This window comes from Folsomia candida, unplaced genomic scaffold (assembly GCF_002217175.1).
Source record: "Folsomia candida strain VU population unplaced genomic scaffold, ASM221717v1 Fcan01_Sc016, whole genome shotgun sequence".
NCBI lineage: Eukaryota > Metazoa > Arthropoda > Collembola > Entomobryomorpha > Isotomidae > Folsomia > Folsomia candida.
Window position 1 is genome coordinate 3,247,246 of NW_019091208.1, and position 21,771 is coordinate 3,269,016.

General features: G+C 37.4%; 4 protein-coding genes and 2 long non-coding RNA genes across 7 annotated transcripts; 4 read left to right on the forward strand and 2 right to left on the reverse strand.

Annotated features, from left to right (window-relative positions):
- The first annotated feature begins 1,715 nt into the window (after positions 1-1,715).
- Positions 1,716-6,730, forward strand: LOC110856633. The gene is made up of 10 exons (XM_035857173.1): positions 1,716-2,076; positions 2,249-2,457; positions 2,535-2,669; positions 2,756-2,836; positions 2,901-2,969; positions 3,470-3,535; positions 4,720-4,890; positions 4,960-5,004; positions 5,434-6,061; positions 6,467-6,730. The coding sequence occupies exons 2-7, from the start codon at positions 2,290-2,292 to the stop codon at positions 4,765-4,767; spliced, it is 567 nt and encodes a 188-aa protein (XP_035713066.1). The 5' UTR covers positions 1,716-2,076; positions 2,249-2,289; the 3' UTR covers positions 4,768-4,890; positions 4,960-5,004; positions 5,434-6,061; positions 6,467-6,730.
- Positions 5,721-6,887, forward strand: LOC110856627 (gastrula zinc finger protein XlCGF7.1). Its single transcript, XM_022105117.2, has 2 exons — positions 5,721-6,061; positions 6,467-6,887. Exons 1-2 carry the CDS (start codon positions 5,721-5,723, stop codon positions 6,885-6,887), a joined length of 762 nt encoding a protein of 253 aa, XP_021960809.1.
- A 991-nt stretch (positions 6,888-7,878) lies between these two features.
- Positions 7,879-9,153, reverse strand: LOC110856632. The gene is made up of 2 exons (XM_022105122.2): positions 8,843-9,153; positions 7,879-8,206 (listed from the first exon to the last, which is right to left on the reverse strand). Exons 1-2 carry the CDS (start codon positions 9,035-9,037, stop codon positions 7,961-7,963), a joined length of 441 nt encoding a protein of 146 aa, XP_021960814.1. The 5' UTR covers positions 9,038-9,153; the 3' UTR covers positions 7,879-7,960.
- A 546-nt stretch (positions 9,154-9,699) lies between these two features.
- LOC110856539 lies at positions 9,700-13,504 on the reverse strand. Of its 2 annotated transcripts, XM_035857250.1 has the most exons (4): positions 12,992-13,504; positions 12,316-12,546; positions 11,347-11,577; positions 9,700-10,288 (listed from the first exon to the last, which is right to left on the reverse strand). In XM_035857250.1, the coding sequence occupies exons 1-4, from the start codon at positions 13,013-13,015 to the stop codon at positions 9,818-9,820; spliced, it is 957 nt and encodes a 318-aa protein (XP_035713143.1). In that variant the 5' UTR covers positions 13,016-13,504; the 3' UTR covers positions 9,700-9,817. The 2 variants fall into 2 exon arrangements, with proteins under 2 accessions (XP_035713143.1, XP_021960717.1); XM_022105025.2 differs by having other exon boundaries at positions 12,316-13,504.
- A 2,487-nt stretch (positions 13,505-15,991) lies between these two features.
- On the forward strand, positions 15,992-21,467 carry LOC110856628. The gene is made up of 3 exons (XR_004836315.1): positions 15,992-16,214; positions 17,109-17,326; positions 21,101-21,467. It is a non-coding gene; the product is annotated as an uncharacterized LOC110856628 (long non-coding RNA).
- Positions 18,926-19,782, forward strand: LOC118437746. The gene is made up of 2 exons (XR_004836316.1): positions 18,926-19,236; positions 19,490-19,782. It is a non-coding gene; the product is annotated as an uncharacterized LOC118437746 (long non-coding RNA).
- Positions 21,468-21,771: the final 304 nt, after the last annotated feature.

Genomic DNA, 21,771 nt, shown 5'->3' on the forward strand with positions numbered 1-21,771 from the left:
ATCGGTGATAACCACCTGACACCTTCTCATTGTTCGTGACTTTAGGAAAAACCGATGGGGTTTTTGATCCAGGATTACAATATAAATGGGACCATTGTTATTGGTTGTCTGATGGTGGTTATCTGGGAATGGAGTGTTTATCTAATAATAGTTATATTGGTTATCTTGGCCACCGTACCTTAAAGCGAAGTTAAATTTAATGGAAACCACTTAAGCTGCAATTACGTAACATTTACATTCACTGCCTTGCCAACAGACATTTCCAGCGTAGATACAATAAAAATAATAATTCGGTGGAATTATGCACAATCCCACTCACTTTTCATGAAAATCTATTAAGCTCTCGCCCGGCGGGAGACGGGCTTATTCGCTAGTTTATTAAATCAGTGCATGTATTTATGCATGCAGTTCCAGTGGCGGCGGAAGTTGGGGGACATGTGGGAACATTAGCATTGTAAGAAATAATGGAAAAGGAGGAATTTCAGAGGAAATTTGGTCAAAACGAGGTTAAGGTGGTATAGCATGCGAGTTTTGAGTTTGAATTGTTACGTCTCAACTTTCCCTTCTTCCATATATTCAAATGGCGATTTTGAAACCTAATCATCTCCCTGAATTTTTACAATATGAAGATTTTAATGGACCTAAAAATCGATAACTTTTAGGTTTACAAAGTTGCGCTGGTCTGATCTTTATGTTTTTCTTCATGAGAAAATGCATATAAAATAGACGAAAAATAATCAGTAAAACTTAAATATTTTCTCATGGAAGAAAAACATAAAGATCAGACCAGCGCAACTTTGTAAACCTAAAAATTATCGATTTTTAGGTCCATTAAAATCTTCATATTGTAAAAAACTCGCGGAGATGATGAGGTTTCAAAATCGCCATTTGAATATATGGAAGAAGGGAAAGTTGAGACGCAACAATTAAAACTCAAAACCCGCATACTATACCACCTTAAACTTATGTAAATGCATGAAACCAGAGGAGACAAAGAGATCACGTCACCCCATCCCCTTTCTGGCGGTATTTGCCCAGTCTGTACAACACGGCAGCTGATTTTTAACCTAATATTTTTTTGCGAAGACTTTTTACTTCGCTAACAATTAATTAGCTAATGCAGCATTGTAATTATTAATTATAGCGAATCCAAGGTACATATGTACCCTTCCACACTTATCTAAATATCGTCAAGTTGTCACATATCGAATTTACTTTCACTACGCTAAATAATTGCCACGAAAATGTAGGATTTTGTAATCCTTCACCATCAGAAAAATATATTCGCACGTGACGTCTTAAATATTTAATTGGTAAGAAACCACAACATTCAGTTTCTAAATAATTTCATTAACCAGAACGGTTTCTAATTTTAATCCTGTTTAAAAAATATTACAGCAATTAACTGGTGTATGGTGCATTTTATATTTAAAAAAATAATTTTACAAACTTTTACAAAATAGAAATACGCCATCGCCAACGACAAAAATTTTTATGCTACATAATTGTCGTCAAAAATGTTTCTAAAATTTCGCGAGGGTTTCTGAATTTACGGATTTTACAATGTTTTCTGCCGATATTTTAAGTTTCCGTAAATTTTTAGGCGAATAATTGTACTAATTATTCTTCCTTTTCTCCTTTTTGAGGTAGTTAATTATGGACACGTGCTTAATTTGCTACTCCGCCACCACCACCACCGCGAACCTTGACTTTGACCCCCTCCGCGACACCGCCACCCATCTTCCCCCGCGCCCTCGGTCAACTCCAGCGCCCGGGTCATCTTTCTTCTCCGCCACCTCTTCCGCCTCGCGCCCACCCGCTGCGCCCAACTTTTACAGGACCACGGTCATCCCGCCGAATGGATTGCGCTCTGTCCAACGTGTGACGACATTGTGTCTCAAGGTCACCAGTTATTCGTCCAAATTCACGAAGTCGGCGTAAAGTTGGACGCTTTACGAGACAAGGCGGTCAAACGGGTCGTCATCGTCAAACAGGAAGAGGAAGGAACCAGTACGGCGCCCGAAGCGATAAGAAGTTATCTCGTCGCGGATGGAATCGTGAGCGAGGAAAATTTTGGTATAAATTTAATTACTATGTTTAAAATAATTAATTTACGCGCAGATTTGCATAATTAATTGGTAATTAATTAGCTTTAGCATAATTCAATTAATATAATTTTAATTTAGATAATTCGCAATTAATTAATTTAAACATGAATAAATTTACATATTTTTACATCTTTTCACAGGTTTTCTTCCTCCCGACCCGACGACCCACGATGACGAGGAAATGATGGATTTCGAAAACGTGGAAATTGTTCCTGACACTTTAAAATCTGAATTTGATCCAAGCCCTTTCGACACGCGTCATGAAATTCCTTACAATTCAGAAACATTCGCCGACGAGGAGGACGAATGTTATCTTCCTTCTCCTTCAAAAAAGATTATACGACGAGACGTAAATATTTTGTTGCAAAATTATTTTGACAAAAAAAAATGCAAATAAAAATTGGCACAATTTTTTCTTCTCCCCAGAATCCTCCCGGAGATATCGTTTCTCTTCAACTGAACGCAATCTGCTCAAGAATGACGCTTTCTCGGAATATTGGCAAATCTAAAAATTTAGTACAAAATGCGAAAAATACTGCGAAAAATTCCAGAAAACAAACCGTAACTTGTCATTTATTTCTTAACTATTCAACTAAATCGAAACTAGATAAACAAATATGTAAATTTTCTGCATATAATTCCTCCAGTTGGAAGTACGCGAACAATCCGAAGAAATACATGAAAATGCTCTTTTTCGCACTAAATCGCACACAATTGGTCATCTTAAAGTAAATTTTTTAATGAAAAAAATATCTCCACTTCGTATAAAAATTTAATTTGTCTTCCGCTCAGGCGACTTCTTCAGTGGGCGCGGTTCTGACAAATGGAGGTCGAAAAGCTGCCATAAAATGTAACCAAATGGTACAAAGCGTTCACGCAAATTTTAGTAATTAAGCACAATTAATGAGGGTATTCATTACGAGTTCGCATGTTCGCATCGCAACATAACGTTTTCGAAGTTGCGAATTTTGCGAAGCAACGAAGTGAAGACACTTCGCAAATGACAAATTTCTGAAAATTTTACTCAAATGTCTCGAATTTTGCAATTGGCAAAATGCGTTAATTTCCATTAGTTACCGAAATTTTGCATCTGAAATTTACCAAATAAGAAAATTCAAAAGGCCAAGCTTCAGTAACGAATAGAGATTTATGGACTTTTCCCATTGAAAAAATTGTGAAAAATATTTTGCGAACTACATAAATACTAGCCTTGGAGATGCGCAAGTTCGCAAAATGATTTTCAAGCCAATTTTTTTTGCGAACTTGCGAACTTTATTTTTTTGCGAGCGTTGCTAACGATTCGAACTCAAAATGAATACCGTCAATTTAACTAATTAATCCGCAATTATTTATCCATCCAGTTGGACGCCACACTAAAAGAAGACGCTGCTATTGACAGTGACGATGAACTCCACCCTGATTCCAAAGTATGCACATTTTACATACGCCAAAAAATTATTTACGACACAATTCACGCAGTGCTTGGTAACCTTGTACACTCCATAATTCCTTCAAAATAGTCAAACTTTTGTTTTGCAAAATATACCCATATTTCTAACGAAAATTAGCTTACATACATACGCATTTTAGTAAACTTACTCAAATCAAGAAAGGCGTCTCCTCATTTTGTACAAGTTTGTAAAATCATTTTACAAAGTTAACTGACAATGGAGGTCTCCCAACGTATACTCACAGATTTGGACCAAACTAGTGTCAATCGATCACAAATATAATTAGTATCAAATTTGCAAATGGAACTATCTGCCAATGTGCAGGTTTGGCGGAGATATTTGCATAAAAGGAGGAGAAAACGCACCAAAAGGCTGGCGAATTTTTCATTTTCCAAATTTTCTGCGCATTTATCCCGGTTTGGATGCCAATATCTCCGCCAAACCTGCGTATTGGCAGATAGTTCCATTTGCAAATTACAAACTAATTATATTTGTGATCGATTGACACTAATTTCGTCCAAATCTGTGAGCATACGTTGGGAGACCTCCATTGTGAGTGAATTGGCTCAATCTAAAATTGAAATTCCAATTCCAACCATACCAGAACAATTGCCTAAATTATACAATTCACGCAGTTCTTAGCAACCCTGTAAATCCGTAAACGTAGAAAATTTCCACAAATATTTCTAACAAACTTTCTCTTTGGTTGAAGGTTATATTTAAGTAGTTTGATTTTGTCATACCTGTTCAAAAAAACTGTTTTCATTCAAAGTTCAGTCATCCCGATATCTGACTGAAGATTTTCATTCACATTCAGTCATATTTATACCCATACGTTGAAATTCATTTCATTTCACTTCACTTCATCTGCCTTCATTTCTTACTTAGCCCCATGTATTAAGCATAGGGTGAAGGATGAAATGAGTGAGAAATTTTTCATTCACAGTCACTCATCTGAAATGACGGAATATTTCAATCATTTTCATTCAAATCACAGGAAATTAACTTGCATTCACTATCATAACCAATCAAATGAATGAAAGTTAACAGGTATGGATTTTATACAATTATTTTACAAAGTTAGCAATTGACTGCGTGCGTTGAATTACCTCCCCACCTAATCACGAGATTGAAATAAAACACATATTTCTTCCTCTCAGGACGCGGATTACTCCATCCCCGACCCTCCTTCCCCCGTGGGGGAATAACCACGGGGGAAGGAGTGAATAATAATAGTGAATAATAATAGAAGGGAATAATAATTTGGGGAGTAACCCCCCAAAGGAAACAGCCCAGGGCGGAAAGCTCCCCTGAAGAAGGGCAAACAAAAGGTAACCAGAATGTTATTTTATTTTATCAAAACTTGTCATAAATAATTCCCCATTTTCTTATCCACCCAGCAGAATACCACGCCAAAAGAAGACGCTGACCTTACTGAAACTCCAGTACGTCAAAAAATTATTATTTTACCCACGCTTCAAAATTATGTTTCGAAAAGTGAATGCACTCTGAATTCTAAAACTACCAAATCCAGAGCAAATTTTACTCCTTATCAAGTTAACATTGCTCTGAATTTAGTATAAAATTCAGGGTGCATTTAATTTTACTTGGTTTTCAAAAACTTCGCATTATTTTTAAAACTTTATAACATAACCCACTCTGAATGTATAAAAGTTGTATAAAATTTACTCAAAGTTTAGTATGTACGTACGTAAAAAGATGAGGCAAAAATTGGGTAAAATTTTGACAAATTTTACTCAATTATTCGTCTTTTTCACTAAAAAAAAACTTTGTAAAAAATTTTGCAAAACTTTTATTTAGAATGTTTTTTTTTCAAAATTTCTAAAATTATTTTTTAATTCCCCTCCCCCCAGGATTACGATTACTCGACCCCCTCCTCCCCCAAATCCTGGCCTGAACTCCTTCTCCTCCCCTCCCTCCCTTCTCCCCGTCCCCTTTCAACAATACCCCCTACCGTCAAAAACAGCTCCGCATCATCCACCTCACCCGGCTCGCGCGCGCCCACGCGCTTTCCTCCTTCCCCTGCGCCCACTGCGCCAAACCGCTCCCCACCGTCCTCCAGTGGTCCACCCACTCGGACTGGTGTTCCGGCGAGAAGGCGGGCTACAAGTGCGACACCTGCGAAATCGTGCTCCTCGACATGCGCAGTCTGGAAAAGCACACGCGCTCCAACCACGCGCCGCGCGAGAGCCTCACCTGCGCCGGGTGCGACAACTTCTTCCCGTACCGCGAACAGTTCCACGACCACGTCAATGAAGCCTCCGTCCGCGAGGAGTGTCGCGAGCGCGCAATTTTCTGCGCGAAAGGCGTCAAACAGTGTAAACTCGCGTTTTCTTCGGAGCACGCGTACCGCATCCATGTCACGTGCTGTCACAGCGAGACGAACCCGTTCGCCTGCGCGGTGCCCGGCTGCGGGAAATCGTTCGGACACCGGTCCGCGCTCAATTCGCATAAATGGACACATTCTGCGCCACAAGATGAGTAAGTTTTTCAAGTTTTGGAAATCACGGTGTCGAATTAGCGAAAATGTTTAAAACCTCGCCAAAAAAATGAGGAGAAAATTATTTTGAAAGTATACCCGCAAAATTATGTCACATACATTTCGCGAAAATAACAAACTCTTAAAAAACACATTTTAGAACGCTTACATATTTTCGCCAAAAATGGGACTAGTTTGTCGATTGTTTTTTTTACCTAAAAGGTTTTCGCCAAACTGACCGACTTTGGCAAAAACTTCAAGATTTCATACATTTTTTATGCGTTTTTAATTTATTCTGCACAGTTTTTGCAGAAATCGCTCTGCAGAAACTATTTATGCAAAAAAATTTCTGCACGGAAACTTTCACCATTTTACTCACAAGTTTCTAATTATTTTCCCTTTTTCAGTCTTGTCTGCGAGCGTTGCGGAAAAACGTTCAAACTCCAATCCGGTCTCCGAGATCACATCAAGAGCGTGCACTTGTCCCGCGAAGAGGGCGCGGCGCGATTCACCTGCGACATTTGCGGCAAAGGGTTGATCGACAAGAGCAAGTTGGCGCGCCACCGGAAGATCCACATCGACCCCGCCGACGCCCCGCATCTCTGCACCCTTTGCGGGAAAAGGTTCCGCCTCAACGAGTATTTGAACATCCACATGCGCTCCCATGACCCCGACCGGCAAGAAAAATACCCGCAGTACATGCGCAAAAAGAAGAGCAAAGACGCCGGCGTGAGGATGGGCGTGGCCGGGGCCAAGATCGGCAGACCCGTCGTAGTCAAAAAAGTGGGAACGACGACAGGGGATCAAAATTTGGGAAAACTTGATTAAATTTTGGGGAATTATTTATATAATCAAGTTAGAATTTTATTTTTTACGAGTGCTAATAAATATCAGTGGCCTTTTTTGCGTACATATGTAGAAACATGTAAAATAAAAAAAAATTGTAAATTTACTATTCTCAAAAAGTAATAATTGTACACATACATACATCTCTGCGAATACAGTCAATGAATAAATATTCGTACAGATATAACTATTGTGCAAATTTAAATTAATGCGTTGTTTGTATGTAAATCAAGTGGTACATAAGTATAAATATGACAATATTTATGTTACACGGAATTAATGCATCCTTAAATTATTTATGTATTTACATAGGGGTCGTACATAAAGAATGTGATCGATTTGAGGGGAATTTTGACCCCTATCCCCCTGCATTTGTGCCCTATCTGCCGATGTTATAATTAACTGTTAATTATTAACATGACAAGGATAAGATCAAAGATGCCTGCACCCCTGCTCCCCCTCAAATAGATCACATCCTTTCTGCACGGTCAGCACGGTTCCACCATATACAAATACACAGCCAAATTCTGACAAAAAAGTCGTTTTTTTCAAATCAACAAGCATTTGAATGAAACACGTCGCATATTTTATGCCATTGCAACCCAATTTATCTCGAAGCCCAGAAATGCTTAAAAACTCCATTTTACGACTCACATGAACACCTTTTTCTCATCTCAGGAAGGGGTTTATGAAATTACAAAATTATTTTTGTGTGTGCATTCCTTCCATCTTCAGTTGTATTTCTCCAATTAATCCTTGACTTATAGAAATCATGTACATATTACTGTCTTCTTAAAAAAGTGGTTTTTACCCAAAAGCGCAAAAACTATTTATTTCGTAATGTTTGACTTTCTCCAATTTTTTCCCACATACATATCTCTTGAAAACCATAGAGATGTTCTGACCGCAATATGGACAAAGATATTTATATTACAAAAATAATTCTACCCAAAAACCAACAAATTTCCAAAATAATAAATTTATTTTATTTCCATTTGTATTTCTAAAATCAAATCTCAAAAATTAGTTTTTGGCAATCACTCCAAATTTGTTTCTCAGTCCTCCTTGGGTTTCATAGATTCGGCCAACTCGTCCAAATAAGTCATCACTTCCAACCAGTACGCCCTCCCGATGGTGACGCTGTACACGAACTTGACCACCACCACGGCCGACCCCACGGAAAAGGCCAACCATAAGAGATCGTCCAAGTCAACCCCTTCCACCATGGCCAAATAAATCCTGCCCAATGCGCTCCCCACGTGGCTCACCGTCCCAATCAACAGAATTAGGGTGGATATCACCTACAAAATTAAGGGCATGTACAGGGTGATTAAAATGTCACGCTACAATGGAAAATTTTTCAATAATTAGATTACACGGAGTGTTTAGTGCAAAATTCGAAGAAAAAGAAGAATTTGCTTTATTTTGTCAATATTTCGAATGATATCTGCTATTCTATGTGGAAAATTTTTCAAAAGGAAAAGTCTGTAAATCCCCATTAATTACAAGATTTGGGATTGAGATTTTCATAATTATTATCAAAACTGATGATGAAATTCTTAAAATATTGAATTTCAGAGAAAATTAATGGAAATTTACGAATTTTTCCCATAGAAATATTGTCCATTGTAGCGTGACCTTCTAATCACCCTGTGCTTAAGACGCAGGACGGATTTTTTATGCGAAAACGCGCTTTTTTTGCTACGTATTAAATTACTCGTTCCTTGGAATTACTTTGATTTCAGGACAAAGCACACCAACTGTTCGCAAACTGATTATGAGTTGCGAAAATATGCGACGCTTACGGTTATTACAAAATTGACTTGAATACCCCTACCATTATCCTGGGGAAAGTTAAGACTAAAGAGGCTTCTAAACTTGTTATTCACATGCCCCTCATCACTTTTGCCCTGCTTAATAAAAAATTAATCCCTTACCGCCCTTCCCGACCAGGAAACCATTTCATATTTTGAATCCTCGTTCCGCTTCCTAATCTCGAACGGACAGATGAGATAACGTCGCCAAGTTGTCAGCGTCTCTTCGACTTGAGCTATTGTTTCTACAGCTTCCTGGTACAGGAGATTCTGCTCTTCTAGAGAGATAATTTCACCGTTTTCAACTTGTCCCGCCATTTGGCAAATATGTAAATTACTTCGTAAATATTTCTTCCGAAAAAGTTAAGCCCTATTCACGCCCACGTACAAATGCAATTCGAAGGATGACGGAAATTGGAATGATTCACTAATCAAAGAATGACCGAGAACTGCATTTCCGCTTGGGTTTGTTGTCTCGTTTCTATAGTGAGGGACAAATCATGCCACGCGTAATAAGTGACTCATTACATGTTCATATTCTGTGTTTTTGCACATCGTTTATGTAGTTCTTAAATGTGCAAGTCGGATGAACAATATGAAAAGGAAGGGGAAGGATATGCAAATAGGTGGACAAAGAGTTGCGTAATTATGCACTGTCAGTTTTAGCCATGACACAAACAATAACACCTCTCGCTTCCGGGAAGGGCTGCACGCTTTAGTGAGCAAACGGACACGATGCATACAAATCTTGTGAGTGCACAGAAACAAGGGGAATTATGTAAGAACATAATAAATACAATCTTAACCTAGCCATGACACTTGTTTGCTGATTCTGCATACATATGCAAACGAATGAAAATCCTATTATCAAAAATGCCTACCCCGTAATTACATGCATGTGCAACCACTCTGGTTTTACAAACACTTCAATATCCATCATTTCAAATAACGAGTTATACATACATAGCGGAGAACTTAAATATTTTTAAATTTAATAATTTATTTACATACTTATTTTGAACATGAAATCTTTCAATACAACTGCCACGAATTCATCTCAATTAAATACTTGCTTAATCTTTACTGCAGTTACTCTATTTATTCATACATGTACGTAAAGTACGTTAGCCACATGTAGAACAAATTATTGCACATCGCCCCCAACCAAAATAGTTTCATCGTCCCTTTAAAATCCGCCGCTTTCTCGTCCGCCCACACCCGTCTCGACCAGCCCCACGCGTACACCGTGGGTGGCACCAGGGACCCCAACAGAGCTAAACACACCGTTCCATAGTTTTTATAGTATGTCACAAAATACAGAAGAAATCCCGCATTGGCCACAGCAGCACAACACCAGGCCAGTTTGAACGTCCCCCTCACCCCCAACACCAAACTAATCGTCATATCGCCCCGTTTCCTATCTTCGTCATGTTGATAGACTTGGCCCATCGGGTAGAACGCGAGGAGTTGAAGCGTAGTCAGAATTCCGGCCAGATGAATCCTCATATCTTGGTAACCCGTTGAGGAAGATAATAAAGCTCCAGTAATCCCCAAGATGGAACAGTAACCCTGTAACCAAAACTTATTATTCGGGGGTCACATGCGGCATGGAAATATGCTCTAATTTAAATCTAACATTCCGAAATATTAAAGTGGAATAAAGTCACCATGCATATGTAAATTTTCAAGCTCATTCTACCAGCCGTTCTCCGTGTCTTGGGCGATACAGGAAAGTCGTATACGGCGATTTTGGTGCTTTCTAAAGAAAATATGAGATTTGGTGCCTCGTATCTCATATTAATGCTGATTTGTTAGAAATTTGCAGTCGAAAAAAAATGAAATTTGGCATGCACATTCATGAATATATTCTTAATCATAATATATCATTAATTCCCGTTTGGATCGCTATTAATTTTTCAGGAAAAATATAAAACCAATTTTTTTACGGTTTTTGAGTTTTCCTGAAAAATTAATAGCGATCCAAACGGGAATTGATGATATATTATGATTAAGAATATATTCATGAATGTGCATGCCAAATTTCATTTTTTTCGACTGCAAATTTCTAACAAATCAGCATTAATATGAGATACGAGGCACCAAATCTCATATTTTCTTTAGAAAGCACCAAAATCGCCTTATACGACTTTCCTGTATCGCCCAAGACACGGAGCACCTATGCATTCTACACTACAACTCAATGTCGTTCGAAGCAAGTTTTTCCAATGACATCAACTCCTCAAGTTTTTCTACGAATTGGACTTTTTTCTAATTAAAGAAAACATAAAATTCATTTTGGAGCAAACAAATATTTGCAAAAAGCAGGAAATCAATTAGCAAACTTTTCTTTTAAATTGATAATTTTGTAAATAAATACTACCAAAAAATAACCTAATTTGCATTTGTCTCTAAACTTATGAAATTCATGTGACTTTGCAAATCTGAATTTCAAAAATTTTCGAGTAGTTGTAGAGTGAGAATAAAAATTAATGCTGCGCCAAACCAAATCCACATTCCAATTAATCCTTACGCATCAAATTCTGTTCAAAATTGACCCCACAGTAAAATCCATCCCATCTTTATTTTAGGTCCGGAAAATTTAAATTAAAAAAAAATATATCAAATACCTGAACCACCGGTACAAGAATCCACGAAAGGATGGGGTACGCCTTAATCCTGACCGCTGGGTGGCTATACGCTTTGGAAAACACCACCCCCAGTAGAGCAGTAGCCAAAAATGAGCTATTTAAAAGTACCGCCCCGACCAAGACAGCGATCCCTTCTAAGGCCCACGTCGTCCAGTATAATTCATCCGTTACTGTTGGCGGCTTTTCCAAAATCCCGATGGACCCCTCATCCTGAAATATGTGGTTATAAATTTCCCTGACAACGGAGGCCCCCATCGTATGCTTCCCGATTTTGACCAAGTCATGTAACGTCAATCGATCCACTATCCGCAAATGGTCAGGTTTGGCGGAGATATTTTCAACCAACAGGGACAAAACGTTTCTTAAGATTGACAAATTTTACACTTTCTTAATTTACTCCGCGTTTTCTCCTCTTCTGATGCAAACATCCATTAAGAAATCGCGTCTTTTTTAAACTTCATAACAATTAAATGTATGATCGTTTGCCACAAATTTGGCCAGAATCGGACCGCACGCGATGGGAAGCCTCCATTGTCAGTTTTTTCTCAGATTTTTGTCTTCTCATTTCTCTCTTTATAATTTTTAGGAAATTTCAAGCTCGTGCATACATAAATTACGTGAATCACCATGTCCGTAAAATATTGAACACAAGTTTTTACATACACTCTAAGAAATGGGGTTACGATTACAACCAAAAAGTAAACGTATGTGACTCTACCGCCGTAGTTATAAATTTGTAATCGAGTGGTTACAATTGGCACCGACTTATTATGAAGTTTCACCGACTTGATATTAAATTGTCACCAGAGCTAATAAATTTATAACCAGTTGGCGACAAATTCATCACCACAAGGGTAGAGTCACAAACGTATACTTTTTGGTTATAATCGTAACCCCATTTCTTAGAGTGTATGTAGCAACCCTTAGATAAGGCAAATCTCTGTATACCTTATCAAAATAGGAGTTGTACCCATTGGCAGCCGGATAAAGGAGGAAGTGCGGCAAGACAAAAATTAAGGCCGCCTCAAACCAGCTCCACTCACCGGTGACGACTTGACTCCAGGAAAAGAAGTAGACGGGAGAAAGCAGGAAGAAAAACGGGATTCGCAAATGCGTCCACGTCGAATCGCTTACCAACATCGTTAACTTATGTAAACCACACTTACACCAACTCGGTAACTGTAAAAATGCATTATTACCGGCAGAGGTAGAGGTACTATGCAATTTACAACACCAATTTATCAATGGTTGCACGGCTAACAAATTGTCGGTTATACTTGATTGCCTAAGAATTGATACTGGGAAGTGAGCAGATTTTAGTCTAGTTTAGATTTTAGTGCGCTGTACGGTATGAATGTTACACTGTTAAGCAATTGGTATAAAATCGTTCCTGGCCACAATACACGTGCACAAAGTTATGTATTTATATTAATGGCTACCGGAACCGTGATAACGATACTTTTGGTAAAGTTATGGTAATTAAAAATTGACCACTCAATCCAGTGGGAAATTATGTATTACAAAATCAATAAAGTATTTATATGTATGTCACTCTACCACAATTTTTTACAGGATGGTTATCCGTCACTACCACGTTGGTTAAATTAGATAGTAAAATATGTACCTCTGCCGGTGATAATCTTATCATAGAAGAATTGATTGTGTAATATTTAACTTGCCAATAACAAAACAACCAAGTCACTCTCACTCAAAAACTAAACTCGCGATGCATTTACGTAAAAGAAAACTTATGTTTCCAAGAATTTCTTCCTTCTCACGTGTGGGAAAAAATAATTCCAGTTAGTTCTCAGTTCCTGTGAGGAATTACATACATAAATAAGTATCACATTAATTATCAGAGCTTGACTAGTTGTTAATCAGCTGCTGGTCTGGTCTGGTGTAAATAATATGGGTACGCGTGTCGGAATAAATCCAAGGTGAGCATGGCCGGATGTGAGTTACATAAATATTCATGTCGATTATTAATACACCAGCAGATGCTGGATAAATAGATTGCTAAAAATATTGGGGTTTTTTATCCTCGTGTTTCACGACCATGCAGATAAAAGTTAACCTTACCCTCACACTATTCACTGCATTTATTACACTTATTTACTACAAAATTATCTACTTGATTTACACACCCTCATTCTTAGGGTGATTTGAGGACCTCATAACACAATAATGTCTGATATCATTAATTAACTGACTTATGTAACAACTAGCATATAAAGTGAAAGCACTTTTCCGAAACACATGTGAAAGTAAAGAAAGTCAAGTGCCAAATTTCAAGATAAATTAAATTCAAAAGCTTAAATATCAGGTGTGATACTCTCACTCCTAGACTACCACTCGTATGATAACCAGGCTTGGGCAAAATAGATACTTTAAGATACAAGATACTAGATACAAGATACTACTCGTATCTTGTATCTTCCATCCGCCTCAGCTCAAAGTATCTTGTATCTTGTATCTGGAAAATCCTCAATGAGTATCTTGTATTTGTACCTTGTATCTGATATTTTGCATCAAGAGGAAAGTATCTAAGATACTTTTTAAAATACAATATACTTTTTGCAAAATATGCTACCCGCGACATCTAAAGTTCGATTTTCTTATGATTTATGAGGTAATAATTGTAATTTGTAAGAAAATATGCGTGGTATTTTTGCTAGTGGAAGGTGTTTTTCAATGCCTAACTACTCAATAGTAAGACTTTCATTTTACTGACGAAGCCTAAATGGCAATAAATATGAAATTTTATCTTTTTTAAATCTTAAAAAAATTAAAAGTATCTTGTATCTTGTGGAATATTTAAGATACTTTATCTGATCTTGTATCTTGTATCTTTAAAAATACTTAAAAGTATCTTTTACTTAGTATCTAAGTATCTTCGAAAAAACAGAGAATAAAGTATCTTTATCTAGTATTTTGGATTTTTTTGCAACAGTATCTTTATCTTGTATCTGAAAACAAAGTATCTTGCCCAAGCCTGATGATAACTACCATCAGGTATTTAATATTTTAATCTAATTTATTTTGAATGTTCTCGGAATTCGAAACGTGACTTTATTTACTTTCACTTCCGTTGCGGAAAGTTTGTTTTCACTTCCGTTACCGACAAACATTTTCAGCTTTTAATATAGATAATTTTTCAAATGACTGCGTACATACACATGTAGATAGTGGATCACAAGGAGGCCATTCATTTACTTAAATGTCTCAAAATACGTGCATACATTTAATAAATATATCTCATCATTTATGTATGGACATACGATTTGTTTACGTATCTTATCTTCGGCATTGTCATGTGCGACTTGAACTGTCAAGTATTTCTACTTCATATTTCCTGGTTTCCTACTTGTTTTTTTCAATTATATTTTTCCAATTAAAAGTTAATTACAACACTAAACCTTTCATGCTCAACTGGAATATTGAATTAGTTTTACTGCAATCTGTATGTAATTTTAGGACATTTACATACTTCCACCCGCCCCAAGATCTGCAAGCCCCTCAAAAATCCACGGGTATGAATTTTTCCAGAAAAACCCTCCTGAATCCGTCTTCCCTTTTTCAATGATCGTCACAACATTCGTGTCGTCACCTCTTTCGTCATACTGCTGCTCAATTTGTCAATTATTTATTTCAATCTATTTTTAAGTTAATCTATTACGTGAAACAATCATTATGACGGTGCCGGTTGTTGACGACTTCGCGATAAGGATAGAGTGGACGATATTTACATATATATGCAAACCAGGCTGACATGGAGATGACGAACGAACACGGTTTCGTCTGCCGATTTATGATGGCCCAACATTCCAATTGTGCATTAGTAATAACTTGTTAATGACTCACATCCCTGATATAAATAACCTTCCCTAACCTAAGGGAACGTCCATTTGTTACGTCATCAAACAGGTGGCTGTCTTCATGGTTTGGGATCGCCAATCTTGCTCGTATTAACCTTTAATTCGTACCGCAGGCAATTGCCGTTTTATAAGTAATTGTTTAACTCCGGGAGGAAAACAAATGTCTCCTTGAAAAATCGTGGTCATGGAGGACAATTGTCGTTTCTTGAAGGTCATTGATTTTCCCCATTTTTTCCCCGCGGCCTAAAACCTGTCGAAATTTTGAGGGGTTTCTCCAATACCAAATAAATGTCAAATTTAAACATTTTCTTTACAAAAATTTGAATCTTCCCCAATATAAGGCAATGTTAAATTTTCGATTTTTTCAGTTCTTAAGACCTTGTTAAAGCTCCTTAATTATTCCTCCCACACGACGACCACAACACATTCATAACGACCCCAAATTAATGCATTTTCTTGAAGTTGAGCATAATCGAAAAAAACTAAGCTGAAGACAATTAGGTGGATGTAAATATGTTTTACATAGACATTGTCTTTTTTATGACATAATGTGTGGATAAACTTGTCCCCCCACCAAACCCCTCAATATAAGACTCGATTACTCATGATGTATATATTCCCGATGCCACAATCAAACCCCAATTAATTGTCCATGCTTCAGTCTGGTTGGCAAGATAAGAACGAGGATGAATCCAAACAAACTCGTGCATATTTATTGACGATAAGAATGATTTGACGATCTACATATTAATTTACGCACTACGGTTTGCCTAACCATGCAAACTTTTCCAATAAATTAATTCGCAAAGGCAAATACTTGTCAGTCACCTCACGCGCTGATTGACTACCTCAACAAATTATAAATAGATTGATCCTCCAGTGCCAAAAAAATACTGAAATTTCTTACAAAAAATAGTTGACCTTATACTCCCAAAAATGGCAATTATCTATGGTGTCGCTGTATTTCATGTGGTAAGTTACTAACATTATTTCTGCCCTGTGCTAACAATGGAACCTCTTCATGCCACGCCTGGATTGTGTAACAAGTTATATAAAAAAATCAAGTCAAAAACTAGGAATCACGTGGCGCTTATCATTCCATTGAAGTATCCCTCAGAACAAAAATATTGGCAGCAAAGTTCAATTTTTTAGTAAATTTTCTCTCCCTTTCCGTCCACGAGGCGAAAACCAAGGCGCTCGTGGGGACTATAACCCCTCATATTTTTCTTCAAAGGGGCCACTCAGCGGAATGATAAGCGCCACGTGATTCCTAACTTTTTCCTTGATTATTTGATATAACTCGTTACACAATCCTGGTGTAGCTTGAAAAAAGGTTCCATTGTAATTGTGTAATAACCTAACTGGCTATGTATAATCTCTTAACCTTTTCCGCACCTCTGATTTCACTTATTTACTATTTTAAATTCAAGTTGGTTTGCTAATTACATTTGATAGCAGTCAATCCACTTGGATTTGGTGGGTTTTGGAAATGTCAGTTAAGTACAGGCTGGTTACAATGTTACGCTTCAATGGAAAATTTTTCGACGGAAAAAATTCTTAAATTTCCATTAGTTACCGAAATTTTGTCTCTTATAAAATTCTACCTTTTAAGAATTTTGTCTTGTCATCAGTTTTGATGGTAATTATAAAAATTGAAATCCCAAATTAATGGAGATTTAGGGACTTTCCCCATTGTAGCCTGACATTTAAACCACCCTGTATATGTGTATGACCTTCGGTCAATTTGCTTCAATTCAGCTGTTCAATTGGTCTCTATATATGTCCAGTTATTACAAATCTGCACACCCAAACTTTGCATAATTGGTTCACTAATCGCAACCATTTTACCGATACATATGTATGTAGATTGTTTGCTGCGCTGTGCTCGGAGCGAACGCGTACTACTACTCGGAATACAAGAAACTTCCCCGCGAGGCTTTCGACGACTACTATAATCCCTTCGGTGGCTTGTGGAGAGAGTGGAGAAACTGGAACATTGCATTGTCGGCATGGCGGTGGGGGGTTTGCAATTGTTGTCGATTGCGGCCTGGTATCCACTCCTCATGTCAAAACGAGATGTTCCCGTAAGTCGTACATCAACTATTGGAAATTGGCAGAGTCGTTTTTATGATTGCGAAGAAATTATAATTCTCATTTCCGCTCTGGTAATTCTTAAGTTTGGCAGAGATATTCATGAACATACAAACAGGAGAAAACGTGCATCTTAAAATGGGAAATTTTGCCATTTCCAGCTTTAATGCACATTTTCTCCTCTCCGGATACGCTAAGCTGTATCTCGGCTAAACCTGCGCATTGGCAGATAGTGTCAGTTAAAAATGTCAAATTTATTAAATTTGTGATTGACACTACATTTTGGTAATTTGCCTTTTTCTGTTTTTTTGCAATTTTTCCGATTATACGTAGGTGTTTTATTATTGATTTTCAAAACGTATGTTCCGCATTGTTTCTGACCAAAATTTTGATGAAATAACAAACTTCAGATACATTTAGGATGCTGTGATTTTTTTCAGCTCTTTAGGTTAACATCACCACTAGCAATAAATCAGCAAACTTTACCTCGACGGAAAAAATGTCAGATTTGCAAATTAAATATCGTAGTGTGATTTAACTTTTAACGCTGGAAGGGCAATCGGTGTCGCAGATTTATGATCGCATGCTTAAAGTTTACGATGAAAACTGCCCAACACAAAGCACAATATAAATTGGGTCAGTAACTTCAAATGATGGCGAAAAGTGGTCTCGGACAAAAAGTCGCCAGGACGCCCAAAATCAGTTTCTTCCACAGAAAGGCTCCAGAAACTACAGGAACCAATAATTAGAGATCCACGATTGAAACTGTCCTATTTAGCAGATAAGATGGGTGTTCTAAAACCAGCAATTTGTTCCACGTTAACTGAAGACTTAGGTATGAAAATGGCTTCCGCCCGTTGGGTACCAAAATTGCTTTCGGCATCTCAACAACAAGATCGAGTTGACCTTTGCAATGCCAATTTTAACCTATTAAATGAAAACTGGAACCTGCTTCATATTTTAGTAGTTGCATATGATACTTGGGTTTACTATTATGACCTGCAGACTAAACAATACTTCATGCAATGGGAGCACGGGGGGTTGCCACCGCCCATGAAAGCAAAAGCGTAAAAATCTGCCAAAAAATTGATTATGACTATTTACAATGATACAAAAGGTCTCCTTCTTACATAATTTCTTGCTGGAAATACTACGATAAATGGGGCAGCCTATGCAGGAACCCCGACGGAGCTGCGTGCTGCGGTTGAAGAGAAACGTGAGGTCAAAATAAAGAGTTGGCCTTTTTTTAGACGACAACGCGCCAACAAATACCTCGCTGGTTTCGAGGGCTGCTGCAGACGAAAAACGCTTCACCGTCATAAACCACCCCCCGTACAGTCCAGCCCTGACCCTTATTGATTATTATCCGTTTCAAACGTTGAATAAAAGCATGAAGGGGAAACGATTTTGGGATGATAATGGAATCAAGTCGTAAATTTTTGCATATTTTCGAGGTAAATTTGGATGATTTATTGCGGGTGTTCCTTTTAACCGATTGAGCTGAAAAAAATCACGACTTCCTAAATGTATTTCAAGTTTGTTATTTCATCAAAATTTTGGTCAGAAACAGTGCGGAACATACCTTTTGGACCCTTTCTTAAATTTGTGAAATAATTGGTTCCAAAAATTGCAAATTGTAGGAAATGAATTATTTGATAACAAATGTATTTTTTAATTGGCATACAATTTGTGCACAGCTCTTTTTAGTTTTGAGTGACAATAATGAAAACCGGAATCACTTCACACCTTTACAATTTTGATTTGGATAAGATTCTCAGCGTTTGTAGAGCTGATTTGTATGAGTCCAACGGTCCAAGTCCGGTGTTTCTACTCCACCCCCTCGCCGAGTGGGAGGAGCTCAAAGTTGGAAAAACAGGGGTTTTCTGCGATTTTTAGCTTAAAGGTGGGTCAATATTTTTGAAAACGGTTTTCACCAAAAGTTTCCTAATTTTTTTCTATACTGAGGGTAGTCCACATCCGTGAAAACGTTTTTGACCTTTAATATCTTTGGCTCTAGTAGAAATTTTGAATTGAAATTTTTACAATTTGTTCAACTTATAGTCAGCATTATTGGTGTAAAATTTCAATTCTCTAGTGTAAAAAGCAGACCTTCAACTAACCCAACAGTAAAACAATGATGTTTTTTTTTGTTTCAGACATAAATTACCCGGTTGAAAGACATGGAGCAGTTGCTGATAGGCTAGAAATGCCAGGAAATAGCAAATTGTGTGAGCCCATGTCTGTAGTACACAATGCAGTTTAAATTTTGATAAAAAAATAGCTGGGTAGAGTTTCAGAGTAAAAGTTATAACATTTGTCAAAATTTCGCTAATTTTTCCAAAGTACCTCCATTACACGAAATTAAACATTTGTAGTCCAAAATCTGTTTGCATTATCATCAGTAATGTCTCCTCTAACTGCCAAAATAATAAACATGAAAACATTTCAACTATTGTGATTTATAAAATTCAATTTCACTAAAAAAAAAACTTTATTCCCGCTTTTTTTGTACAAATCCACCTGGAATGGAATGAATTTAAAAAAAAATTGGGAAATTTTGAGTTATTTATGAAAGCCACATAGATGCCAAAAATTTTCATACCACCCACATAAAATTCCATATACAATTCACAATTCTAGAAGGTTCTAAAAATATTCTGAAACTTAAAATTTATCCAGTTTTGGACAGTTTTAGAACAGCACTATTTTTTCGTATGCATATATCTCGGGCGCCATTTAGATTAGCGAATTGAAATTTTGCACCCATAATGCTGACTATATGGTGAACAAATTGTAAATATTTCAATTCAAAATTTCTACTAGCGCCAAAGATATTAAAGGTCAAAAACGTTTTCAAGGATGTGGACTACCCTCAGTACAACCCTTTTCAAGCGTTTTTTGAAATTCTCAAAACGGGTGTCACAATTTTGGATTAAAAGTAGGGAAAGGTCAAATCTCACATAATCCCACAATTGGGGTCATATGAGTTGCCATTGGAAAGCTCTCCACGCGAGGATTAAGAATATATATACTTTGTCTGGTGTATGACTAATCCCTGTTGTTCAAGAGACAAAAATATTCTGAGTTTGTCCCTATACCATTGCCATGTTAGCTCCCAATCTTACGCTGTGTTAAATTCTGGAACATTTCTAATTTTCGTTCTCACGCACATCTCAGATCTGTTAGACCCCGAACCATGACATTTCGTCATTTTATGATGTTGAACATAAATTATGATGGTTTCTGCACAAATTCGCGTCATTTAAAAAAAGTCGAAAATCTGGAGAAAAAACTTGAATCCAGAAAATCCGAAATCGTGACATCCGTTTTGAGAATTTCAAAAAACGCTCGAAAAGGGTTGTAGGTGTAAAAATTAGGAAACTTTTGGTGAAAACCGTTTTTAAAAATATTGACCCACCTTTAAGCTAAAAATTGCAGAAAACCCCTGTTTTTCCAACTTTGACCTCCTCCCACTCGGCGAGGGGGTGGAGTAGAAACACCGGACTTGGACCGTTGGACTCATACAAATCAGCTCTACAAACGCTGAGAATCTTATCCAAATCAAAATTGTAAAGGTGTGAAGTGATTCCGGTTTTCATTATTGTCACTCTTTTGTAAAATTATTTTTCTTAGTTACCAGAAAAGTTGCAAATTTACTATAACAGTCTTTAATTCAAATAACCAAACCATAACTTGCTCAAAATCTGTGGGCATAAGTTGAAAGACCTTCAATGGGAATTTAATCAAATTTTACCCTTTTCCATTAGATGAGAGGCGTCCGCCTTCTGTTTGGAGGTGTCCAGTGTGTCTTCCTCTTCCTGGTTTTGCAATCCACTTTCGTTCGCGGAGTTTCCTCAGTGATGAATTCCACGCACTGGTCGATCCGCACCAGTTTGCACGGCGGCGCAGCCTTCATCGCCTTCTACGGCGGACTAACCGTCAAAGTCGTCAACCTTGGGTGGAAAAAGCAACCCTTCGTTTTAACTCCGATCGTGTAAAATTACGCAAAATGTGCACTTTAACAAATTTATTCGCATACTGTAATTCACCGTGAACTGTGACCGCTCTTTAGCACATATTTATTCTTGTCATGCACCTATAAATATATTTATGTATCTCACCGAAGGCTTTCGAAAATTATCAAAAAGAATAAATTTAAAAAATGAATTGATGTACATTCCCAAATTATGGCCTCTCGTAACGCTTACGTTGGTATGTAATTTTAACGTTAGATTACTCCCTGAGATGAGATTTGTGAGCTACAAGTGAGGTTTCTGCAACCCTGACACTGGCCATGTCTTAAATGCATTTTGCTGTATCTTCATAAAATTGGCAAATTTCATGTTTTTCTAAGGCGAGACCCAAACGTAACCATGCACCCCCAAAAAAATACGTGCATGGTTACGGCGAAGCCATAGTATGCAGTTAAGTGGACACC

Coding starts and splice junctions, on each gene's coding strand:
- LOC110856539 (XM_035857250.1), bottom strand. CDS start 13,015: ATGATAAGATTATCACCGGCAGAG. Junction 12,547..12,991: donor TAAGATTATCACCGGCAGAG/GTACATATTTTA, acceptor GCATTTTTACAG/TTACCGAGTTGGTGTAAGTG. Junction 10,289..11,346: donor TTCTTGTACCGGTGGTTCAG/GTATTTGATATA, acceptor TTTTGGTTACAG/GGTTACTGTTCCATCTTGGG.
- LOC110856633 (XM_035857173.1), top strand. CDS start 2,290: ATGATGGATTTCGAAAACGTGGAAATTGTTCCTGACACTTTAAAATCT. Junction 2,970..3,469: donor CCATAAAATGTAACCAAATG/GTACAAAGCGTT, acceptor TTATCCATCCAG/TTGGACGCCACACTAAAAGA. Junction 3,536..4,719: donor AACTCCACCCTGATTCCAAA/GTATGCACATTT, acceptor TCTTCCTCTCAG/GACGCGGATTACTCCATCCC.
- LOC110856627 (XM_022105117.2), top strand. CDS start 5,721: ATGCGCAGTCTGGAAAAGCACACGCGCTCCAACCACGCGCCGCGCGAG. Junction 6,062..6,466: donor CATTCTGCGCCACAAGATGA/GTAAGTTTTTCA, acceptor TCCCTTTTTCAG/TCTTGTCTGCGAGCGTTGCG.
- LOC110856632 (XM_022105122.2), bottom strand. CDS start 9,037: ATGGCGGGACAAGTTGAAAACGGTGAAATTATCTCTCTAGAAGAGCAG. Junction 8,207..8,842: donor TTTCCTGGTCGGGAAGGGCG/GTAAGGGATTAA, acceptor TTAATTTTGTAG/GTGATATCCACCCTAATTCT.